This window comes from Canis lupus, chromosome 30, assembly GCF_048164855.1.
Source record: "Canis lupus baileyi chromosome 30, mCanLup2.hap1, whole genome shotgun sequence".
Lineage (NCBI taxonomy): Eukaryota > Metazoa > Chordata > Mammalia > Carnivora > Canidae > Canis > Canis lupus.
In genome coordinates, this window is record NC_132867.1 from 5,989,690 (window position 1) to 6,015,899 (window position 26,210).

At 35.9% G+C, this 26,210-nt stretch overlaps 1 protein-coding gene across 4 annotated transcripts in view; it reads right to left on the minus strand.

The window, feature by feature from the left end:
* Nucleotides 1–26,210, minus strand: part of CADM2 (cell adhesion molecule 2) — a 1,061,838-nt gene that overhangs the window by 108,395 nt on the left and 927,233 nt on the right. For all 4 annotated transcript variants that reach the window (XM_072806514.1, XM_072806515.1, XM_072806516.1 and 1 more), the window contains one exon: nucleotides 8,756–8,846. In XM_072806514.1, coding sequence (XP_072662615.1) covers nucleotides 8,756–8,846 — 91 coding nt within the window. The remainder of the gene's footprint in view (nucleotides 1–8,755; nucleotides 8,847–26,210) is intronic.

Sequence of the window (26,210 nt, forward strand, 5' to 3'; positions counted from 1 at the left end):
CACAATGGTGTCTCAAACATACTGAGATATTTTTGTGTTAGAGTTTCCCACTGAACATTTACATAATCCCTCAAAATAATTGGCTTTTTGTTGTAAGAAAACTGCTTACCTAGAAATGTTCAAGAAGTACATTTCCTCTATGGATCTATAATTGTGGTTCTGCAAGCTCTTATGGGACTTTTATAAGACATAGGAACATTTAATTGAAAATGATTGAGTGCCCAGCACACCACAGATTCCCAGCCTAAATAGCAGCAGTGAAGATTATCAAGAGTCAGCTTCTTGTTTCAAAAACAAAACCAAATATATTTGGTTTCATTTCCAAGATAACCACTTGTGTGTTTCCAGAGAGTCAACATGTGATTAAATTTTGAAGCCATGAGATGGAAGTAAAAGACCATATGGGCCTCAGAAAAGAAATTCATATGGGAAGCACAGCACATGGGTATATATTTTTTTAATTATGAAAACTTAGAGCTAATTTCCCAATATTATACATTTAAAAACATGGTAGAAAAAAAAAAAACATGGTAGAATAAACTGGCTAATATTGCCTTCAACTTTTAATTAATTAAGACAATTTTGAATCTTCTAGATATGGGAACACAAGCAAACACACACACACACACACATAAAAAAAACAACAAAAAACAAAAAACAAAGAAATACAAAAAACAATCTAAATGTCCTGTAACCTTTATTATACCAAAGACTGACATTGTGAGAATATCTAAATGGTACGGTCTCTCATTATGTTTATTCCAGCAATTATTTTGGTGATATCTTAAGAATTTTACTTAAAAACAACAACAACAACAAAAAACAAAAACATAAACAAAAACAAAAACAAAACACGGGGGCAGCCTGGGTGGTTCAGCGGTTTAGCGCCTTCAGCCCAGGGCCTGATCCTGGAGACCAGGAATCGAGTCCCACGTTGGGCTCCCTGCACAGAGCCTGCTTCTCCCTCTGCTTGTTGTCTCTGCCTCTCTCTGTGTCTCTCATGAATAAATAAATAAAATCTTAAAAAAAAAAAATGTAATTTTGAGGAATGTTTTCTTTTAATTTCCTGCTTATTCTGTTTACCTTCTAAGGCTTCACATGTATTCCATTATGTTGATTTTACACTTGCTTTGGTATTGTCTTGTAATTGTAACTTGCAGTCTTATCTTCTTAAAGATATATAAAATTAAGAGTATAATCTGCTTTTTAAAAACAAATATATATAACAATAAAATAATTCTTATACACCTAATCATAAAATCTAGTCAGAAATTATTTAGATCTATTTAGAAACCATTTAGATATGCTAACAGGTTTGGGCTTACATAAGTGGTAACTGTTTTATAAATTACTATTTTTTGCATATTTGTTTGAAATATAGGCTTTCCTAGTGCTTTCTGAAAACTCATTCTTGCCAACTTCAACAGGTTACTGTGAAAAATCATTAAAATTGAACTGAACACTGGGTAAACAAGAAAACATAACCATCACTGTTGTTTATTTTTTAATTTTTTAAATATGTATTTATTTATTTTTAGAGAAGAGACAAGAGCAGAGAGAGAGAGAGAATCTCAAGTGGATTCAATGCTGAGCACGGAGCCAATGTGGGGCTCACTCTCCAACCCTGACATCATGACCTGAGCCAAAACCAAGAGTAGGACGCTTAGCTAATTGCAGCACGCAGGTGCCCCATAAACTTTTTAAAAACATGTTTGTAATCTCAATTCTACCATTTATCACTTGTGTGACTAGAAAAGGTCATACAACCTCTACAAAACTGATTTTCCTCATTTCCAAACTAGAAATGACTATGAATTCGTAAGCCTTTTGCAACAGGATGGTTGTGTGTGTGTGTGTGTGTGTGTGTGTTTAAGATTTTATTTATTTATTCATGAGGGACACAGAGAAAGAGGCAGAGACACAGGCAGAGGGAGAAGCAGACCCCTTGCGGGGAGACCAATGCTGGACTCCATCCCCAGGCCCCAGGATCACGACCTGACGCTCAACCACTGAGCCATCCAGGCGTCCCAGTTGTGTGGTTTAGAAAAGACCTTAAGCCTAAGGGAATTTGGGAAAGGCTATCAAAATGAGGTCCAAAACAAAACAAAACAAAACAAAAAGATGTCTTATTCATTGCAGACCCTGGATTTTCCACCACCCGTGACTCATGCCTTTCACTCATTTTTGGTTGTGTACGGTTTTAGATCTCCTGCTTTGACTTTCTATCAAAGCTTGCCAGCTTGTCTCTTATCCCAGCAGAACTGCTCTAGAGTGTAGCTTTGTCCACGTTTGTGGGACCAGAACTCATTCTCTACTCCTTCCAGTCTTTTCCATTTTAAAACTTCTTCCTAACACTGTGAAAGTGCAATTGCTGTGGCTCAGTAGTTTCCAGTTTCCCATTTCTCTCTGTATTATATTTTGCCCTGACAGGGGTTCGTGCCTCTGCCTTTCTTCTAGAACCTCATTATTACTATGTAACCTCAACAAAAACAGCCATATTGTTCAGTTTGCCATGACTTTAGAATGGATATCTTTGCTGGTCAAGCATGCTTTTGAAAGTAACAGACCATTGTCCTAGAACATGTTCGTTCCGCACGGAACGTTGAATTTCAGAGCCATGGAACAAATTTGAGATGATAGCTCAGTTTTCAAGATTACCATAGCAGTCCAATATTAGCATATGTATTAAATATATAATTAAGACTCCCAAGTTTTAAAATTTGGTGAGATATACTGTGTGTATATCTCACCAAATTTGTATATCTCATGCAACTTTCTGAAAAAAATCATAATTTATCATCATCCTCATGGTTATTATGTATTACAAAATTACTTGGAGACAGAAATTTCATATACATTGTCATTCATCTTTAAAACAGTTTGTTCACTAGATTTCATTTTATTCTTTAGAGAATAAAAAATAATTGGTATGCAAGAAAGAACCCCAATGTAAACTACAGACTTTGTGGTAAGAACAATGGGTCCAGGTAGGTTCATGGTTTGTAATAAAAGCACCACTGTTGTTTGGGATGTCCATAGTAGGGGGTGTTGTGCATGTGTGGTGGGGGGTAATATGGAAACCCTGTACTTTCCACTCAGTTTCACTATGAAACTACAGCTGCTCTAAAAAGTAAATTTTACTAAATAAAAATAAAATACTTCAAGTGGTTAAGTGACTTGCTCAAGTCCACCCTGGTCACAGATATTCACAGATTTATAATTCAAATCTACTTTTGTATTTCTCTTTCTAATGCACCACAAAACTTTTGGTGCCCAGAGTGTGACAGCATACGAATTATACCTGAACAAAAACGCAGATCTTGATGATTAACTAGATGACTTTCTTTTTTTTTTTTTTTTATTTTTTTTATTTTTTTTATTTTTTTATTTTTATTTTTTTTTTAATTGGTGTTCAATTTACTAACATACAGAATTGACTTTCTATAAAATAGATGGCAGGAGAGAAATAGCTATTGTGTAATTAACATCCATTATGCATTAGGTCAGATGATATGAAAATGCTATTATTGTAGGTCAGTGTTCTTTTTTTCAAAATTCACTTTTGTCCCGTTTTGGCCTAAAACATTTCATTATGGATGATAACTTGCCTTCTTTTAGTCCTGGTAGATACTGTCATTTCTTCTGGCTGTGATTAGGTTACATGAAAATGAGTAAATAATCTGTGATTTATAAAAAGGTCATTTTAGGCTGAGAAAACGGACTTGTATAATAAAACTGTTTAGCCTTAATTTGCATCTCATTTTTAATCTCTATTATGCTAATAGAAAAATGCATCAAATACATCAATACATTCTTATCAGATTGCTTCTTAAATTCTTGATCATTTTGTACATGGATGCATAATTGTTCCTGTAAACCACCTCACTAGTTGTTACATGGTATGTGATATGTCTTCCTGAAGATTAAACTCTTTCTTTGTACAGAACAGGGCATGTTATGTGGGATGTAATTATATATACTCGATTTATGCCAAGACAGGAGAAAAATTGTGGTTACCAGAAGGTAAAATAGTAAGTAAAACATAAGCATCATGCTGGATATACAGAAAAGTTTATCGATACCTATGATTATTTTATTTTATAGATTAAATGCCAAATCACACATTGATTTGTCTGAAAATGTCCCATAGCTTTTCTGAAGTAAATTTCCAGAGTGTTAAACACTTGATTAAAATGAATGATGATTCTTTAGCTCTATCACGTGGGGGCAACCTCACACCTTCTAAGGTCACGACTTTACTGTAATGTAACAGCTTTTTTCTTTCTCTATTCCTATAAATGGAGAATGCTGCTGCCTGAAAGCTGTCTGGGAATTCAGCCAAAGAAAGAGAAGGTTGCAAAAACTCTGGGGACTTAAAAGAAAAGTGGTTGGCATTAGCTCTGTCCTCACTCTAAACTTAAATTAAAACAATAGACAGACATGTACAGTAATCTCTCTTTTAAGAAAAGAATACAATGCCTCCACAGTAATGTCAAGTGGAACAATTTGGTCCTGGCCCAAGTTATGCAGCTGTTCCACAGGAAAATAGCAAAAGGCTTCAGTCCAGAGCAGACAAATAAGGCATGATTGTTCCTAAACAGTCACTGGGGTCCTCACATTTAGAACAAGGAAAACAACGTTAGCATACAGGAGGGCAGGTTAGGAGCGTGAGTCTCAGTGCACGTTGAACCAGGCCATCGGTTTATGATTTATACAAAAGACAGTGGTATTATTTTGCCTATAATCAGGATGCCTGATAAGTGTGAATAGGTCATTCTTTAGGAAATTATGTATCGGTCAAATACTTTTTAAGAAACAATGAAGATTTGATCATGGATTAAAGTTACAAGATGAAAAGGAATCACATATCTGTTATCCATTTCTGACTTTCACTGGCTCATTCAAGGTGGATCTGGCAAATGGGAAAGATGGTAGAAATTAAGTGTTTCGATAGCCCATCAGAAGCTAAGCCATGGTGTTGCTTCTCAGTGGTTTCAAAATAACAAAATGGGGAATCAGGTGTAATAGCTGCAAAGTAATAGAGCAGAACATTGACAGTGATTATCAGAGTAAGACAGGAAATTTGAACCCGCCCACGGGATATATGTGATATCACATGCCTCATTTTCACTCCTGTTCTTCAGGCTTTTTTTTATCCTATCTTAAAATATAGACAATGGTTCTATTATTTTTTTAAAACTTCGGCTTGATATACAATTTTTTTCTCATTCCTTCCCACTTTTCATGATTCATTTCTGAAATGGATGGTCTTTCCATTTTCTTTACTTCCCCACCACCTACTAATTCCCTGATTAATCTATTTGAATTTGCCTTCTGTTCTCTTTGCTCTAGTGAGATGGTTTTCTTTATGATCAGTAAGATTTCCTTCTGGGAAAATCCAACGATTTCTTTTAGGTCTTCCCTTGTTTTTTTTGTCCTATCTGCCTCATCTGGCACTGTTTGAGACACAATAAAACTAAAGAGAGACTAGGAATTACACTGTCTTGAAAGAGGTTAATGCTTTCATTTACGAGAAATGATACTTTGAAAATGCAGAAGAGTGGATTTTAAGATGATTAGGAAAAACACCAGAGAAACAGTGGTCTAGAGACAGGAAGGAATCAAAGGAGTTGGCTATTTTCTCTAATGTTAATGGCCTGGCAATCTACAAGGAAAGAAAATGATAAAAAAAAAAAAAAAAAGGAAATTGCAAATGAATATACAAGAGAATCAGTTAATACACATTTATTTGTAGACTGACATACAGAATATAACAATGGGAACTATATGGATAAAGACAGACTATAAAGACCGTTTTAACCCTTATGGAGTTTATAAGGTAACTGCCAGAAGATATTATGCCTATTAGAGATTTTTTTTAAATATGGTTATAACCTCCTACTAGAAATGGTCAGTTTGTTAGGAATTTAGCAAGTTCCCAGAAAGGGCACAGATAAAGAAAATAGCCTGATCAAAGAGGGTGGCAACAGTAAAATATTTCTTGAGACTAGCCAGTTCTTCACCTTCAGGCTCCAGGGGTTCATCTTCAGGACTAGACATCATTGCAGGGATGCAATGAAAACTAGAAAACTTCTAGTTTTTCAAAAGTTACTTTGGCTAAGATAAGTGACAATTTAAACTCAGCAATTGAAGTAGCAGAAAATAGCTGAAAGAATGTAAGTTTGGGGCAATGATTGAACTGACTGTAAATCCCGAGTCATCTGTTTTAAAACTAGACGAATAAAGGAAATTTGGTGAACATTGTTGAGATTTAGTTTTCTTTTCCATCAAATAAAGAGTCTTTCTTATCCCCTTTATCTATTTCCAAAGTGATATTAGGATCCTTCTGACAAAGGTAATATTTTCTATTTCCTAAACTTCTGGAACATTTGTATTCTTTTTTAAAAAAGATTTTATTTATTCATGAGAGACACACAGAGAGAGACAGAGACACAGGCAGAGGGAGAAGCAGGCTCCCTGCAGGAAGCCTGATGTGGGACTCGATCCCGGATCCTGGAATCACAACCAGAGCCAGAGGCAGATGCTCAACCACTGAGCCCCCCAGGAGCCCCGTAGTCTTAAATGAAATAAACAAATGAGAGAGCCCTGTACTTTTCATTCATCTGCAGTGCAGAAGAGTATTACACATCCAAGCTTATTTCTAGGTAGCTGATACAGAGACCCACGATAAAACACATCTATTCAACCACATTTGAGCTGAGAAAAATGACTACCTAGAAACCTAGTTACATAGATCTCACGAACTGATTATTCACATAAATTAAATGCTGTTTCTGCTGGTGGGAGTAGATATGGAAGCAAACAGTAGATCATTGACAGGTAATTGGAGACTATTTGAGCAGGGACATATTTGATTCCAAGCATTCTAATATTATATTTCCCATCCTCATCTAATTGTATAAGTTATACACATATTCCAAGTGTACACATATGTTCTTTGGGCAGATTAATGAAGAAAAGGAAAAGCAAAACTCCTATGCCCTAATCCTGATCATGTTCCTTCATGTCCCATATGCTAACCTCTGAGATTATGAGGAGGAAGAAAAACAAAAAAATAAAACAACAACAGAAGCAGAGAGAGAGAGAGAGAAGGAAGGAAGGAAGGAAGGAAGGAAGGAAGGAAGGAAGGAAGGAAGGAAGGAGGAGAAGAAGAAGAAGAAGAAGAAGAAGAAGAAGAAGAAGAAGAAGGAGGAGGAGGAGGAGGAGGAGGAGGAGGAGGAGGAGGAGGAGGAGGAGACGACTACCATGGAAATAATAAGGGAAAGCAACAGGAATGAAGAGAGAAGGTAAAGTTAGAAAAGAAATTCTGTTGTTAGATACACAGAGTCAGGACTAAAGAAATTAGGATTTAAGGGTGTCTAAAACTGACTCGAGTCTATTACACTTCCTTCTCTAGTTAAAAGTACTGAACTTGTAGCCAAAAGCTCTTGTTGCAGCTATGATACCCAAAAGCGCTGCCACATTCAGCATACTGCAGTTAGCAAATGTTTTCTATAAACAATTTAAGCTTATTAGAAGGTAAGAACTAGGGAAGTGAATTGCCCAGCAAAATGTAGTTAAGCGACTATGAACAAGTTTGTTCCTTTCAAGGTATGAGAATGCCTTCAATGCTTCTTAAATGATAGAAGAAAAATAATGGGTTAATTTACTGAATGTTCTTTAAATCAACATATTTGTATCTTTAGAAAATAATTACTGGAAGAGAGGAAAGTTTTAAAATACCAAAACTTTCATAAAGAAAGTGTGAATTCACTTAGTGTGTTAAAATTATAATAGCATATAACTGGGGAAGTAGAAATTTCAGGTTTCTGCCTTAAAATTCTTTTAGAAAAATTCCTCATGGGATAATAAGAAATCTACACTTAAATAACAAACGTTATTAGAAATAACTTTTTCATAATTTAACTTGATTTATGCAGAAGATATCCCATATAGTTATTTATGGAAGACAATTAAATTCCTCCTACTAATATTTAAACAAAATGCAAATCAATTGGAAGCTTTTAAAAAAGTCAAATTATTTTCAGCTCAACCTAGACTGTTACTATATTAGAAAGATCAAATGGCTGTCAAATAGTCTTTGAGTAATCATATTTGGGTAATCCACTCTTGAATTTTGCATAAAATTAGATTTTCCATGAGTTTGTTGTTTATATACATGAAGGTCAGAAAGTAAAATTTTAAAGTTGAAGTGACATTAGAATCTATATATTCTAATAATGAAATTACTTTACAATTGAATATATTGAAGCATCTCACATTCACAAATTATGACTCATGGGGGATACGTTTGAAATGTAGATGTGATTCCCCTTATTATGAAAATGATTTCCCATTTAGTCTTAAAACTTGGGGATATTTTGAGGATGCTTCAAAATTTTCAAATATTTTCATGGGCAGAGTAAGTTCAGCAATGTGTAACATCTATCAATCTTATGATGTAAACACTGACTGATTCAGCCCACTTTCCTTTCAGGTTGATTATCTTACTAGAGATAAAAGGGGAAAAAAAATCACAGCTGGAAACCTTCCCAGAAACTTCACGGAGATGACAAAGTAAAAGACCAATCTTCCACAGATACTTAATGAAGACATGGTTCAGGGGATTTCTGTTCTAGAGATCATTTTGCCCACCAAGAAAAGACAAAAGCAGTGGATTTCTGAAGCTAAAGCCTAAAATCAAAGCAGTATGAGAGAAAAAGTGAAACAGTTTAGTGCTCATTAAATCACTTACAGTGGTTTTCCTTTGGATTCACAAGTCAAAATTAATGGCTGTCCTTCTTGTGGAAAAGGAGTTGATGGTATAATCTTGACTGATGGTGTATCTAGAAAAAAAAATGAAAAGGAATATTAAGAAAGTTCACTAAATACACATAAATATATATTTAATAATTGTATATCATGGTTTATGTTCAGGCTTTTTCTTAGTATTTTGCACATTTACAAGGGATTTCTTAAATTTGGTGAAACCGAATACACAATTATAAGAAGCTACCACCCTATCTATGAAAAGCTAACAAAAATATATCTGAATATCTTATGAGCATCACTGTTGTATTATTTCTGAAATCTGAATAGAAAAGTGAAATTGCAAAAAGTGGTTCAGATGAATATCAAGCATTTCATACAATTGTTTCTTCAACTATTTATAGATGGCTATGAATACTATTATGGACTGAATGCATTTATGTACATTTGAATAACAACACTATTTCTGTCGCAGGAATACCAGGACTCACAATAAAGAACTCTTAAAGAACTCAGGATCAACTATGGTTTCATAAGCATTATGAAGAATCTTTTTGAAAATGCAATAATGCAGGACTTAGCACATGTTGCTTGCTTGTTAGCAAATGTTTAAATATTTAAAATATTGCTAAAAGTTAACTTCTTGTTATATATGCTGCAATATAATTGTTATAATTGTTATTATTTTTTATTTTGTTATTTAGTATTTTTTATTTTGCTATAATTTCCATTTAACAATAAAATCATCCTTGGTGAAAGAGATTTCAAAAATACTTGAAGATATTTATAACTTCCATGCCATATAATACAATTTAATCAACAAAAACACCTATTTCATAGAAGAAATGGAAAATAAACTTAAAAAAAAAAAGACAGTGTAAACATGCTCATTGCTTTATGAGACTTTGCTGGTCCTGGCATTGTGTAGCCACACAACATGGAATTCCAGTCCATGTGGAATCGCCTCCTGCTCTTACCTGTGCATACTCAATAATAAACAAAATAGGCTCTAAATGCTCCAGATCATCACAATCATTTCCACCCTTCCCCTAGCTGTGATAGAAGAACTAAACCATTCTGCAGTTATACCCACTCTCTGATTTTGGACCAATTAAACAAGCTTCTATCAACAATGTAATTTTCAGGTTACTTTTAGGTTACTTCAGGAAAATATTCAGATTTGTCATATATCAACAGTAAACCATGATCGTGTGGAACCTTATATCATACTTATAAATTATTTATAGGTTTTATTTCTAAAAAAATATTTTACTTATTTATTCATGAGAGACACAGAGAGAGAGAGAGAGGCAGAGATACGGCAGAGGGAGAAGCAGTCTCCATGCAGGGAGCTCGATCTGGGACTTGATCCCGGGTCTCTAGGATCACACCCTGGGCTGAAGGCAGGAGCTAAACTGCTGAGCCACCCAGGCTGCCCAATTTATAGGTTTTAAATACATTATTTTTCAATCCTTTGAGCAAGAAAACACATTCTTGATAACCAACAATAATATCCTGGTTGCAAATGGGCATTTACCATTAAATAATTTCAGTGTGAAATAACCCAAGGAGAAAAATGAAGAAATATGACACAATTCATCATACTTTTTTAATTAGTAGGAAAAAATAATTTAATAAAGGATTAAATTTTACTTCAGTAATTTTTCGATTATCACCATAACATTTATGGAATCAGTTATTGACTAGGATGATTGCATAATTTTTTCTTCAAAACATAACATTTCAAAAAGTGAAGATGAAATGTCAACAATTATGCAAAATAACAAGTGTGAGCCAGAATATTCTGGAAGATGAGGTCTATTGTCTTTTGAACTTTGACCATATATGTATATAGCCAAACGTAATTTCATCCTTATAAACAAAAAGCAAGTTTCAGTTCCAGAGGAAAAAAGTTGGAGAAAAAATATCAGAAACTGTGATTTCAGGAAAGAGAGTTGTGTCTGATTTGGGTGTCTGTGATGGTTAATTTTATGTGTCAACTTGACTATACCTTGGGGGTGACCAGACACTTGCCTAAACACCATTCTGCATATTTCAGTGGGAGTATTTTTGTAAGAGATCAATATTTTTTAAAGACTTTATTGATTGATTGATTTAGAGAGTGCAAGCAGGAGGAGAAGCAGAGGGAGAGAATCTTAAGCAGCCTCCACATCCAGCATTGAGCCTAATGTGAGGCCTAATCTCATGACCCTGAGATCATGACCTGAGCTGAAATCAAGAAATGGACATTTAACCCACTCCACTACCCAGGTGCCAGTGTAAGAGATCAGTGTTTAAATCAGTAGACTGAGTGAAACAGATTGTTATCCCTGATGTGGGTGAGCCTTGTCAGATGAGTTGAAGGCCTGGATAAGAAACAAAACAAAACAACAAAACAAAACAAAAAAACAAACTGATCCTTCCCCAAATAGGGGAGAGTTCTTCCTGTCTGGTGGCCTTCATGCTAGAAGATCAGTTTTTTGTTGTTGTTGTTGTTTCCTGTTTTGAACTCAAACTGGAACTAAATCATCAGCTCTTCTGGATTTCTAGCTTAGCAACTCAGCTTGCAGGTCTTGGGATTTATAGCCTCCATACCTGTGTGAGCCAATTCCTTATAATAAATCTCTCTTTCTATGTATACATTTTATTAGTTTTGTTTCTTGGGAGAACCCTGACAAATACAGAAACCTAACAAACAGACCCTGAGACATGTGTTTAATAGGTGTGATATTAGGAAGGATTGAAAAGTGAGTCAGGAAAAGAAGGAAGTAAATAAAGAATGTTCTATTGGGCAGATTACACAGTGAGCAACTAGGATTCAATTCTGCTATGGAACTCTGAAATACAATGTGGGGCATGCCTCAGAGCTATGTTATTTGATGAGCAAGGGACAGGAGTATGTAGGGAATATTTACCAATTTTCATTAGTGTTTGATTGAGGATTACTCTGGAGGGAGGGGAAATATTATTTCCCTGGCACGCTGAGTCTACTCAGTGCACAGAAATGGTGTATTCCAAAGGGATATGGGCAAGTCAGCCCTAGTATCTGCTTCAGTAAAGTGAAATATGTACAATGGCAGGTAGCTGTTAGAACAGAGGGAAACAGAATATGGCCCAATTTCTCTTAGCTCTGCTGGGTTCTGTTTAAGCAATTTATTACAGGTGAGAATTCATATAATAAATTGTCTCCTGAAGCATGATTCAGGATTCCTTTTATATCCAAAATACAGAATTTTAATTATAAGAAAATGCTAAAGCAGATAATACGTTATACATGTATTTCTATGGAACTTTTGGGGAGATCGCCAAATAACCTCTAGAGTAACCAAAATCAAGGGATATAATACAATGCTCTTATTTTACTTGGGAATTACTCAAAATGTTGATCAGTTTCTATGCCTATGAAGTATGTTTGCTAGGTTTAACAACCCCTCTCTGTGTTTTCCCTACTATCCACATGTTTCTGAGTCAACTTATATCTCTGGCTACTCTTTCTCAGGTTCTGTTGAGTTGTCCTTTTGCATTTAGTCTGTAAATACTGAAATCACCAAGAGTGGAATTCATGATCTGTTCTCACCTTAATTCTGGCTGGGTCCTTTAAGCCACACCCATCTCTTCAGTTTCTACTTACTAACTAATCATTCTCAGGTTTATATCCTAGGGGCAGCTCTGTACCACAAGCTACACTTACATATATGCAGCACCCATCTGACATGTCCCCTCGCATGTCTAAAAGACAAGGTGCCTTCACTATGTCCAAAGTGAACTCAAGCCCTCCAATCCTTCCCTCCATGTTCTTCATCCAGCCATCTCTAGTCCTATAGATACTACCAGCCTCCATCCACCTTCATACACCAGACATCTCCTGTTTCCTTGTACTTCTCTCATCAATCAGTTAATCAAGTCTGGTTGATCTCCATCCTGAATAGTTTTCAAATCTACTCATTTCTTACTTATAGCTCCACAATTACTTCTTTTATCTCATTTACTGCAATAGTGAGTGCCCTCTCTCTCATGTCAGTTTTTGCTCCCCTAAAATTTGACTCTTAGAACTAAACAAAGTTGTCTTCTCAAAGCATAAATCTGATAGGGGCTCCTGGGTGGCTCAGTCAGTTGAGCATCTAACTCTTGATTTCACCTCAAGTCACTATTCCACAGTCGTAAGATGGAGCCCAGGTTGAGTTCATACTGCATGTGAAGCCTGCTTGGAATTCCTTCCCCCTCTCTCTGCCCTTCCCATGCTCATGCTGTCTCTTTCTACAATAAATAAATAAAATCTTAAAACACACACACATACACAAACACATAAAACTGAGAAATCAATGTTCTGGTTAAAACTCTGAATGGTTAATTTTTGCTTTTAAGACTAAAAGCAAAACCATTGTGTTGCCTATAGGTCTCATGTGATCTTTACACTTCTTTACTCTCTTGCATTTTTCTTTTTGAAAGATTTTAGTTATTTATTTGAAAGATAGAGCAAGCATGAGCAGGGGGAGGGGAAAAAGCAGACTCCCCACTGAGCAGGGAGCCCAAGGTATATCTCCATCCCAGAACCCCAGGATCATGGCCTGAGCCAAAGGCAGACACTTAACCAACTGAGCCGCCCAGTGGCTTCTGTTTGCCATCCTTTTGTGTGAGGTGGAGAGAGTCATAGCTGAGGGTGTAGAAGGCCTAGACATGGCCCAGCCCAGTGTTTGTGGTTCTGGCTGCACTTTAGAAACACTTGTGTGTGTTTCACGACTAACAATGCTCAGGCTTGTCCCCAGAGCCTCTGGGTCAGCTGGGGAGGGGGGTGTGGTGGGATGCCCCCTCCTTGACCACAAAGCCAAGGCAAAGACCCCTCTTCTACAGAAAATGGTATTGTGCAACAGATCATAAAGCATCCAGGCAAAAATGGAGGGGAAGAGTGAGAGAGAGAGACACATGGCAAGCACCAATTAATATGAATATCATGTTGGGGATCCCTGGGTGGCTCAGCGGTTTCGCGCCTGTCTTTGGCCCAGGGCGTGATCCTGGAGTCCCGGGATCGAGTCCTGCGTCGGGCTCCCTGCATGGAGCCTGCTTCTCCCTCTGCCTGCATCTCTGCCTCTCTCTCTCTATGTCTATCATAAATAAATAAATAAAAATAAATCTTAAAAAAATATGAATATCATGTTAATTTCCTGGATTTTGTGATATCCAGGATATTTGAGGCTTTTTGAAATTTGTAGCTTGTGATTTTATTTTCTCACTCCACATATTCACTTTCGTACCTAATTATGTGTTCTTTTTCTTACAGAAAGACTCCCAGCATTGTTTAAGGATTATTCCCCACAAGACTTGGATCTATCCCTTGGCTATAGGCTTACTTAGGTTCAGATAAACTTTTGGTAAGAATATTTCATAGTTCCACATCACATGATTGCTTCTATAATGCCGGGTGTCTCACATTTAGTGACCAAGCATTTAAGGTGGTGATGGCCATACCTGTCCTGTGTAAAGGTCCACTTTTCCCCATTGCAATTAGCAAGCAAGCAGAGAAGTAGTAGGTTCCTCCGCACCTATTCTGTCTCCTAACTTTTCATGGAATGGCTTTAACATCCACGGACAAATCTTTCCTGAATCAGTTCTTCCACCAAGAGTTGCAAATGCTAATTTTATAATTGTTTCATTAATTTTGCCTTTATTGACTGGAATTCTTCTATGAAGAAAGCCTTCCTTCATCAATTTCACAGGTGATTTCAATGTCGACTGATCAGTTTAGAAGTATTGACTCAGTCCAAAAGACCCATTTACAGGTGACAAATACTGAGATTCAGGGAGGTAAAAAGAATCTTCAATTCCCAGGATTTCTTTAAAATATTTATTTTAGTAATTAAAACTACCATGTAAATGTATTTTTCTGTACTATCTTTTTTACATATCAAAACAAATGGAAGATTTCTTAAGAAGTGTCACAATACACAATATATAAATGATTTTATAAAATAATCTTAAATGTGTGCATTTATTAGCCTATTAATCTTCTTACTAATCAAAGTATAAATTGGAATGAGAAAGTAAATACTGCATAATCCACACATTTTATTGCATGCCTTTGCCAAGTTATCTATTCAGAATTATTAAAACAGGTTTTTTGTTCTTGTTTATATTTCTTAAGTTATTCGTAGATTTTTCATTGTAGTTCCTCATTTCAAAAGGATTGGAAGGGATCCCTGGGTGGCCCAGCGGTTTAGCGCCTGCCTTTGGCCCAGGGCACGATCCTGGAGACCCGGGATCGAATCCCATGTCAGGCTCCCTGCATGGAGCCTGCTTCTCCCTCTGCCTGTGTCTCTGCCTCTCTCTCTCTCTCTATCTCTGTGTGCGACTATCATAAATAAAAAAATTTAAAAAAAAAAGGATTGGGAGTATTTTTTTTTTAACCAAAGTTTACTTAAGTAGTAATTCCAGGTTTGCTTTGGAAATAATCTATTTTCCAGTCTAAGTGAAAATGCAAGTGAATAGTCTTGCATTTCATTCTGTTCCAATTCTTCACAAAACAGAATGACATTCTTTCTTCAGTAATTTGTGGATCTGTATATTATTTTCAAATCACTAACATAATGCATTGTATTGTACCAATTAATGACAGTAAAAAAAGGGGGTTAGTAAAGATGCATTATTATTATTATGAATTTATGCTAGCTTTGTCTTATGTTACTCATTTTTTAAAAAGTAACAATTTCCAGTCTGTTTTAAAATTTTTCAAGTACATCAACTCTTACAACACCATATTTATTGAACATAATTGTTCGCATAGAATCATATATATTATATAAAATATACAATGTTTATAACATAATAATATAAAAACACACAAATGCCAAAGAACAGTAAACATTTGGTCTAAATTATTTCATTATACAGGATATATACTGTTATTATAAAACACTGCACTTAATAAAATACATGTATTTTTACATGGCTGCTTCATTCACTACATTTTGAGCATTCACAATCCAAGATCTTAACCTATTTAATAGTATATTGTCAGATCCTACCAAAATGACTTAAATGTAAGAGTTCTTTAAATGTTGAATGAATAACTGAATGAGTTGCTTCCTATTTCTCTCAAAATGCAAGCAAATGAGAAAGTTTTGCATAAGAATATAGAAAATAGGGATATATTCATTTTTCCACAGTTTTTCAGTGCTTACTAGCACTGAAAATATGTAGCTACTTTATTTTTTTGTAGCTACTTTAAAAACACAATGTTTCCTTTCTAAGGCTTTTGTAGGAAAAATATCACTCTATAAAATCTATTTTTAGAATTATTAAAATGTGAAAGGAAAACACACTTTAGTTTTAAGTGTTACCTCTTTTACTTATCTGACAAATTCTGGGTTTCATTTAGAAGCAAGCAAAATTACTATCAAGAGACAGATTGATGCACAAATTATTCTTTTTTTATTCAAAATTTTAAAAGCTTTATGAACTTGGCAGTAAGGACACCTCCAGTTTTATTTGAACAAATCAGGATTTGAATCAAAGTAAAGATATTGATCCAGTGAAATGGATTTTCTATATCCTTAATAAAGATTTTAGAAAGGAGAAAAGATCAGTGATGCAGCTACTATTAAACCACCTAATGGGCAATCTTGAACACATACACTCTTAAAGTATTTAGCGTCAGGGGTTCAACATGTATACATCACTAAGGACTCTGTATGTGAATAAAAAGAAGTGTTAAATCAAATATTTTACCAATAAAAAAGAAAAAAAAACCATCTTACCTCTTCCATATCAAAGAAATACGAAAGAAACTTAAGATTATATAATACAACAGCTTGTTACAGATGGTGAAAAAATTGCTCAATAAGAGAAGCAATCATAAACTAACATAAACTATTAGCTTACTGTACCATGCAATATTGTATAATATATTGAGAGAGGAAAGGTGGTTTATAACTTAAAACAACAGTCAGTTGCATTGGCATGGACAGTCAGCCCATGGCATTATATGGATCTTTGGTTAAAAGCAAAATATTATTTTGGGCATTTTATGTGTTCATAAAAGTTATTTCTTATGAATACTCCAAAATAATTCATTTAACATTTATTATTTTTTAAGATTTTATTTATTTATTCATGAGAGACATAGAGAGAGAGAAAGGCAGAGACACAGGCAGAGGGAGAAGAAAGCTTCCTGTGGGGAGCCTGGTGTGGGACTCCATCCCAGGACCCCAGGATCGCACCCTGAGCTGAAGGCATATGCTCAACCACTGAGCCACCCGGGCATCCCTCATTTAACATTTACATAGTTCCTAAAACATATGAAGCATAGTAGTATCACCCATTTTTGTCCATTATCCATTATTTTATCCATTATATTATCCATTATAATATTGTACATTATAAGATTCACACTGTAACACCTAAAGTTGGTGTTAGTTAGCATCTTCATAAAGATGCTACGGAGTGTTTAGCATATTCTTAGAAAAGCAAACTCATCAGAGCAGAGATTATGTCTACCTTGTTCACTGGTCTATCCTTGGTTCTAGAATAAATCCTGACCCTCAATTAAATATTTGGTGAAAAAATGAATAATAGATTTTAATAATATTTTCCAACCACTAATGTGTTTTAAAATCAAATTTATTTGTCACAGCTATCTTCTAATAATAATTAGAAGATAGAGTTACCATATATTTGGTAAATAATATCCATTATTGTAAATATTCTGCATGTATTGGCTCATCGAACTCCCTTATACAGCATACGAGATAGGTTCTGCTGTTGACCTATTGTATAGAACATGAAAGTGAGACTCAGAGGAATCACTGACCCTAGTCACACAATCATACATCACTTATGCAGTTTGAAGCTCAATCTCCCATCTTAACATCTTATACGTCAACAAGCTTGTGTTTCCTGTTCCCTTTGAGATGACACTAGGAATTGGTGCTTTTTGTAGTTATTTCCGTGTCTTCTTTATTTCTTTTAAAGATTTTATTTATTTATTCTTGAGAGAGAGATAGAGAGAGAGAAAAGCAGAGACACAGGCAGAGGGAAGAGCAGGCTCCATGCAGGGAGCCTGACATGGGACTCGATTCCGGGTCTCCAGGATCATGCCCTGGGCCAAGGCAGGTCCTAAACAGCTGAGCTGCTGGGCTGGCCCTGTCCTCTATTCTTTAAAATCAACTCTTTATTCATCTGGTTGAATTGGAAACTGGCAAAAGATTTGCTTTGATTCTATATGATCTGCAAGTTATAAAACCTATCTGGCAATGTTACTGAATTCTATGTACAAATCATCTCTTTTATTTCTAAAAAAAAAAAAAAAAAAAAACCTCTTACATCTCCCTCTCACAATCGCTTCAACAGATGAAAATATTCTTTTGGGTGAAGGTGGTAAAAGCCACTCTGGAAAACTGTGTGGAGGTTCCTCAAAGAGTTAAAAATAGACCTGCCCTATGACCCAGCAATTGCACTGTTGGGGATTTACCCCAAAGATTCAGATGCAATGAAACGCCGGGACACCTGCACCCCGATGTTTATAGCAGCAATGTCCACAATAGCCAAACTGTGGAAGGAGCCTCGGTGTCCATCGAAAGATGATGGATAAAGAAGCTGTGGTCTATGTATACAATGGAATATTCCTCAGCCATTATAAGTGACAAATACCCACCATTTGCTTCAACGTGGATGGAACTGGAAGGTATTATGCTGAGTGAAGTAAGTCAATCGGAGAAGGACAAACATTGTATGTTCTCATTCATTTGGGGAATATAAATAATAGTGAAAGGGAATATAAGGGAAGGGAGAAGAAATGTGTGAGAAATATCAGAAAGGGAGACAGAACGTAAAGACTGCTAACTCTGGGAAACGAACTAGGGGTGGTAGAAGGGGAGGAGGGTGGGGGGTGGGAGTGAATGGGTGACGGGCACTGGGGGTTATTCTGTATGTTAGTAAATTGAACACCAATAAAAAATAAATTAAAAAAAGAAAAAAAAAAGTGCAGATTTCCAGTTACTAGATTTTTAAATTCTAAAGATGTAATGTATAGCACGATGCCTATAGTTAACAATACCATATGTGTATTTGAAAATTGCTAGGAGAACAGATCTTAAAAGTTCTCATCACAAGATCTGGGAGACAAAGATAAATTCAGTTAGGTTATAGCTTCAACACTGGAATGGATTATTTAGGAAAAGGCATCAGAAAGGCCACTTGTTAAATATCATGACTACATAGGAAATTTTGACACTTCTGAAAGCTCAAAAAGCTCTAAATCATTGAAAGGACAAAATGAAAAATCAGTACTCATTGTGTTTCTAAATATTTTTAAGTTGTTTGTGTTGTTAATCCTATTTTAAAGAAAATTTATGGGTATCCCTGGGTGGCTTGGCAGTTGAGCGCCTGCCTTTGGCCCAGGGAGTAATCCTGGAGTCCCGAATTTGAGTCCCACATCAGGCTTCTGCATGGAGCCTGCTTCTCCCCCTGGCTGTGTCTCTGCCTCTCTCTCTCTGTCTGTCTCTCTCATGAATAAATAAATAATTTTTTTTAAAGAAAATTTATTAAAGTCACCATTTATAGAATTCATTACAGGGATAAACAATGAAATGAACATGTTAATGTGAAGTTGTTTATGTTTTATAAATATGTGATGGCCTAAACACTGAGTATTTATTTAACAAACATACATTAATAGACAACATATAGGTTAAGTCAAACATGATGACTTATATAAAACTATACAACTTAGTGTGGAAATTAATATCTTATTTCATGTTCATTAACCATTTAGTAACCTATCAAGTATGGTTTGTTTTATACATTATCTAATCTTTAAAATATCATCTTTTGGGGTGTCTAGGTCATCTGTTGGTGTTGGCTCAGGTCATGATCTCAGGTGGGGGATCAAGCCCCACGTGGGACTCCATGTTCAGCAGGGAGTCTACTTGATATTCTTGCTCTTCTGCCCCTCCCTTCATCATGCTCTCTCTCTCTCTTTCTCTCTAAATTAAATGAATAAATCCTTTAAAAAATAAAATGTCCCCTTTTATGTCTTTCTGGTAAATTTGATAAAGGTCAAAATCATCATCATCATTCATTCATCATCATCATCATCATCAATTTTAAAAAAACAATTTAAAACAATTTTAAAAAACTACAATAATGGTCCTTACACTTAGTGTATATTTTGAAATATGTTTAAATTGAGAAAAATTTAAAAATTAAAAAATAGCTACATATTAATGGTAAACTGTATCCATGAAATTTGTCCTTTAGAATAAAAAGATTTTATTTGCATCTTTTATTAATGGAAAGAAATAATATTTGAAAGATATTTTTGTATATACATTGCTTGATTTAATTATTACAAACAAATTAAGTAATTACATTTTCCAGATCAGGAAATTAGGTTTAGCCTGAAAGTCACTTAGGGAAGCTTGAATTCCAACCTAGCCTTAACTGACTTCAGAATATGAACTTTAAAAAATCCAATATTGATTTTTAAGGTCACACTACATTTGAAATATATTTTCTTTAAAAGTTTCTACCTCACCCCAGTGGTTGTTAATATGTATTCGGACACCAAACACTATGGTCTTATAAAAGCATGGTTCATCCCTATATGGCACAGCCTACATACTGCCTCAAAGAATGGATAGACTCTGATCATCACTTGCTCATAAGCTCCAGTGTGATCATTCTACATTTTAACCAAAACCTAAATCACAAATTCTGAAATTGTAGGCACCACAAAGAAAACTAAAAGGTCTTTTGAAGGACAAAATAAAACTTGCTGCAATTCTGTATAATCACTAAAATCACTAGATTTGTTTTTTAAAATATAAATTTCCCTCCTAAAAGGGTATGCAAGCTACCCTTAGTATATTGTTAGAGTGCAACAGCCTCAATTTTAGTTGTTGAATTTCTTCTTGAAACAGTTCTATTTTTAGAGAAAATATTTCATGATTTGTGTCCTTTCTTAGAGATCCTCCAAAAAAAACAAAGAAAGAATTCACTTTTCAAAATAGATTTTAAGTTATTCTATCTTGCAATTATGATATGAAAACACTGGACTTTTTTGTAAGTCTAAGATACATTATGACATTATAATAGTGTTATATTTTCTGCAATGTGAAAAATCTTGCTACTTCAGCATTCTATTAATTCCTTCACCATGAACTTGACCTTAATTCACCAATTGTCCCCAACTATGCTGAAAGGAATGACATAATAAAAAAAAAATGGAAGTATGATGAAATCATCTAGAGGAGTGGTGTCCAATATAGTAACAATTAGTCACATGTGGCTAATTAAATTTCAATGTAAATTTATTATAATTAAATAAAGTTTAAAGCAAACTTCTTTAGTCACAAGATCTATATTTCAAGTACTTACTAGCTGCATGTAGCTAGACATTGGCTACGTACTATCTTGGCATAGATAAAAATATTACCCTCATCAGAGAAAATTCTATTAGACATCACTGGTGTAGAAAGATCATGTAAGAGTGATAAAAATCATCACTGATGCCTCATCCCTATTTACTTATAGGGTTTTTTAGGTTTCGTGTTTTCTTTCATGGTAGCACAAAAGAGACATGAAATATATATTTAAAAAAATCATTCTAGTTTTGTTTGCCTATTTGTTGGCTGCTTAGCTTTCATGATCAGTTGAGAATTCTGAATCATTCATTTTCTGTCCAGAATTGAACGAGAAGATTGAAGAGGAAGATATATCAAAATTATTAGACAGATCAGATGATAAATTCAGAAAGAAAACAAAACTCAAGGACCTAATGATGGTGAAGTAAAGTTGTCACTTATGAAATCCTAAATGAATTTTATTAAACTCAAAAATCAATAAGTAAACAATTTGTTTCTAAGGAAACAAAGGGAAGGACTTCATCACACAATATTTTGCAAAATATCTTTAAAGAGCAAAGATATTTTTACTCTTTGATTAAATTATGAGCTGTTAAAGATTTTACTGAGTATTTCATTTTGACAATGCAAGTGCAAGAAAAACCAGAAACAATAACTAAATAGGACACATTAGGGATATATTTGAAATCTGACTCAGGATTTAAAATACATTGTGTTCCAGGACCATACATGACAGTTATTGCCTATTTGGGGTATATATATCATCAAATCCAGAAAATATGACATAGAAATACAAATTTTCTATATTTAAATTTATTTATTTATTTATCTATGTATTTATTTATTTAGTATTTATTTCTTTTATTGGAGTTCAGTTTGCCAACACATAGCATAACACCCAGTGCTCATCCCATCAAGTGCCCCCCTCAGTGTCCGTCACCCAGTCACCCCCACCCCCGCCCACCTCCCTTTCCACCACCCCTTGTTCGTTTCCCAGAGAGTTAGGAGTCTCTCATGTTCTCTCTCCCTCTCTAATACTTCCCACTCATTTTCTCTCCCTTCTCTTTTATTCCCTTTCACTATTATTTATATTCCCCAAATGAATGAGACCATATAATGTTTGTCCTTCTCCAATTGACTTATTTTATTCAGCATAATACCCTCCAGTTCCATCCATGTCGAAGCAAATGGTGGGTATTTGTTGCTAATGGCTGAGTAATATTCCATTGTATATATAAACCACATCTTCATTATCCATTCATCTTTTGATGGAAACTGAGGCTCCTTCCACAGTTTGGCTATTGTGGACATTGTTGCTATAAACATTGGGGTGCAGGTGTCCCGGAGTTTCACTGCATCTGTATCTTTGGGGTAAATCCCCAGCAGGGCAATTGCTGGGTCAGGGCAGATCTATTTTTAACTCTTTGAGGAACCTCCACACAGTTTTCCAGAGTGGCTGCGCCAGTTCACATTCCCACCAACAGTGCAAGAGGGTTCCCTTTTCTCCACATCCTCTCCAACATTTGTGGTTTCCTGCCTTGTTAATTTGCCCCATTCTCACTGGTGTGAGGTGGGATCTCATTGTGGTTTTGATTTGTATTTCCCTGATGGCAAGTGATGCGGAGCATTTTCTCATGTGCGTGTTGGCCATGTCTATGTCTTCCTCGGTGAGATTTCTCTTCATGTCTTTTGCCCATTTCATGATTGGATCATTTGTTTCTTTGCTGTTGAGTTTAATAAGTTCTTTATAGATCTTGGAAACTAGCCCTTTATCTGATAGGTTGTTTGCAAATTTCTTCTCCCATTCTGTAGGTTGTATTTTAGTTTTGTTGACTGTTTCTTTTGCTGTGCAAAAGCTTTTTATCTTGATGAAGTCCCAATAATTCATTTTTGCTTTTGTATCTCTTACCTTCGTGGATGTGTATCTTGCAAGAAGTTAATGTAGCCAAGTTCAAAAAGGGTGTTACCTGTGTTCTCCTCTAGGATTTTGATGGATTCGTGTCTCACATTTAGATCTTTCATCCATTTTGAGTTTATCTTTGTGTATGTTGTAAGAGAGTGGTCTAGTTTCATTCTTCTGCATGTGGATGTCCAATTTTCCCAGCACCATTCATTGAAGAGACTGTCTTTTTTCCAGTGGATAGTCTTTCCTGCTTTGTTGAATATTAGTTGACCATAAAGTTGAGGGCCTACTTCTGGATTCTTTATTCTGTTCCATTGATCTATGTGTCTGTTTTTGTGCCAGTACCACACTGTCTTGATGACCACAGCTTTGTAGTACAACCTGAAATCTGGCATTGTGATGCCCCCAGCTATGGTTTTCTTTTTTAATATTCCCCTGGCTATTCGGGATGTTTTCTGATTCCAGACAAACCTTAAGATGATTTGTTCCAACTCTCTGAAGAAAGTCCATGGTATTTTGATAGGGATTGCATTAAATGTGTAAATTGCCCTGGGTAGCATTGACATTTTCACAATATTAATTCTTCCAATCCATGAGCATGGAATATTTTTCCATCTCTTTGTGTCTTCTGCAATTTCTTTCAGGATGTTCTGTAGTTTTTAGGGTAGAGATCCTTTACCTCTTTGGTTAGGTTTATTCCTAGGTATCTTATGCTTTTGGGTGCAATTGTAAATGGGATTGCCTCCTTAATTTCTCTTTCTTCAGTCTCTTTGTTAGTGTATAGAAACGCCACTGACTTCTGGGCATTGATTTTGTATCCTGCCACACTACCAAATTGCTGTATGAGTTCTAGCAATCTTGGGGTGGAGGCTTTTGGGTTTTCTATGTAGAGTATCATGTCATCTGCCAAGACAGAGAGTTTGACTTCTTCTTTGCCAATCTGAATGCCTTTGATTTCTTTTTGTTGTCTGATCGCTGAGGCAGGACTTCCAGTACTATGTTGAATAGCAGTGGTGAGAGTGGACATCCCTGTCTTGTTCCTGATCTTAGGGGAAAGGCTCCCATTGCTTCCCCATTGAGAATGATATTTGCTGTGGGCTTTTCATAGATGGCTTTTAAGATGTTGATGAATGTTCCCTCTATCCCTAACTCTGAAGAGTTCTGATCAGGAATGGATGCTGTATTTTGTCAAATGCTTTCTCTGCATCTATTGAGAGGATCATATGGTTCTTGTTTCTTCTCTTGTTGATATGATTTTTCTCATTGATTCCTTTATGAGTGTTGAACCAGCCTTGTGTCCCGGGGATAAATCCCACTTGGTCATAGTGAATAATCTTCTTAATGTATTGTTGGATCCTATTGGCTAGTATCTTGTTGAGAATTTTTGCATCCATGTTCATCAGGGATATTGGTCTGTAATTCTCCTTTTTGGTGGGGTCTTTGTCTGGTTTTGGAATTAAGGTGATGTTGGCCTCATAGAATGAGTTTGGAAGAATTCCATCTCTTTCTGTCTTTTTGAACAACTTTAGTAGAATAGGTATGGTTTCTTCTTTAAACGTTTGATAGAATTCCCATGGGAAGCCATCTGGCCCTGGACTTTTGTGTCTTGGGAGGTTTCTGATTACTGCTTCAAATTCCTCCCTGGTATTGGCCTGTTCAGGTTTTCTATTTCTTCTGTTCCAGTTTTGGTAGTTTGTTGCTTTCCAGGAATGTGTCCATTTCTTCTAGATTGCCTAATTTATTGGCATAAAGCTGCTCATAATTAGTTTTTAAGATCATTTGTATTTCCTTGGTATGGTAGTGATCTCTCCTTCCTCATTCATGATTTTATTATCTTGAGTCTTTTCTCTCTTCTTTTTAATAAGGGTGGCTAACGGTTTATCTATCTTATTAATTCTTTCAAAGAACCAACTCCTGGTTTTGTTGATCTGTTCCACAGTTCTTCTGGTCTCTATTTCATTGAGTTCTGCTCGAATCTTTATTAACTCTCTTCTTATGCTGGGTGTAGGATATTTGTTGTTTTTTCTCCAGCCCCTTTAGGTGCAAGGTTAGCTTTTGTATTTGAGTTCTTTCCAATTTTTGGATGGATACTTGTATTGTGATGTATTTCCCCTTCAGGACTGCTTTTGCTATATCCCAAATGTTTTGAATGGCTGTATCTTCATTTTCATTAGTTTCCATGATCTTTTAAATTCTTCTCTAATTTCCTGTTTGACCCTTTCATCTTTTATCAGGATGGTCCTTAACCTCCACGTGTTTGAAATCCTTCCAAACTTCTTGTTGTGATTTAGTTCTAATTTCAAAGCATTATTGTCTAAAAATATGCAGGGGATAATCCCAATCCTTTGGAATCGGTTAAGACCAGATTTGTGACCCAGTATGTGGTCTATTCTGGAGAAAGTTCCATGTGCCCTTGAGAAGAATGTGTATTCAGTTGAGTTTGGATGTAAAGTTCTATAGATATCTGTGTCCAGTGTATCAATTAAAGCTCTTGTTTCTTTGGAGATGTTGTGCTTAGAAAATCTGTCAATTGTAGAAGGTGCTGCATTCAAGTCACCAAATATATTATTATCTAGGTATATCTTAACTTTGGTTATTAATTGATTTATATACTTGGCAGCTCCCACATTGGGGGTATAAATATTGACGATTGTTAGGTCCTCTTGTTGGAAAGATCCTTTAAGTGTAATATACTGTCCCTCTTCATCTCTTACTACAGTCTTTGAGATGAACTTTAGTTTATCTGGGGGGAGGGGCAAGACGGCGAAAGAGTACGGTCCCCAGGTCACCTGTCCCCACCAAATTACCGAGATAACCTTCAATTCATCCTGAAAATCTACGAATTCGGCCTGAGATTTAAAGAGAGACCAGCTGGAATGCTGCAGTGAGTAGAGTTCGTGCTTCTATCAAGGTAGGAAGACGGGGAAAAAGAAATAAAGGCACAAAAGGCCTCCAAGGGGGAGGGGCCTGCGAGGAGCCGGGCTGAGGCCGGGGCGAGTGTCCCCAGAACAGGAGAGCCCCGACCCGGAGGAGCAGGAGCTGCACCGACCTTCCCGGGGGAAAGGGGCTCGCGGGGAGGTGGAGCAGGACCCGGGAGGGCGGGGATGCCCTCGGGCTCCGGGGACACTAACAGACACTTGCGCCCCGGGAGAGTGCGCGGAGCTCCCTAAGGGCTGCAGCGC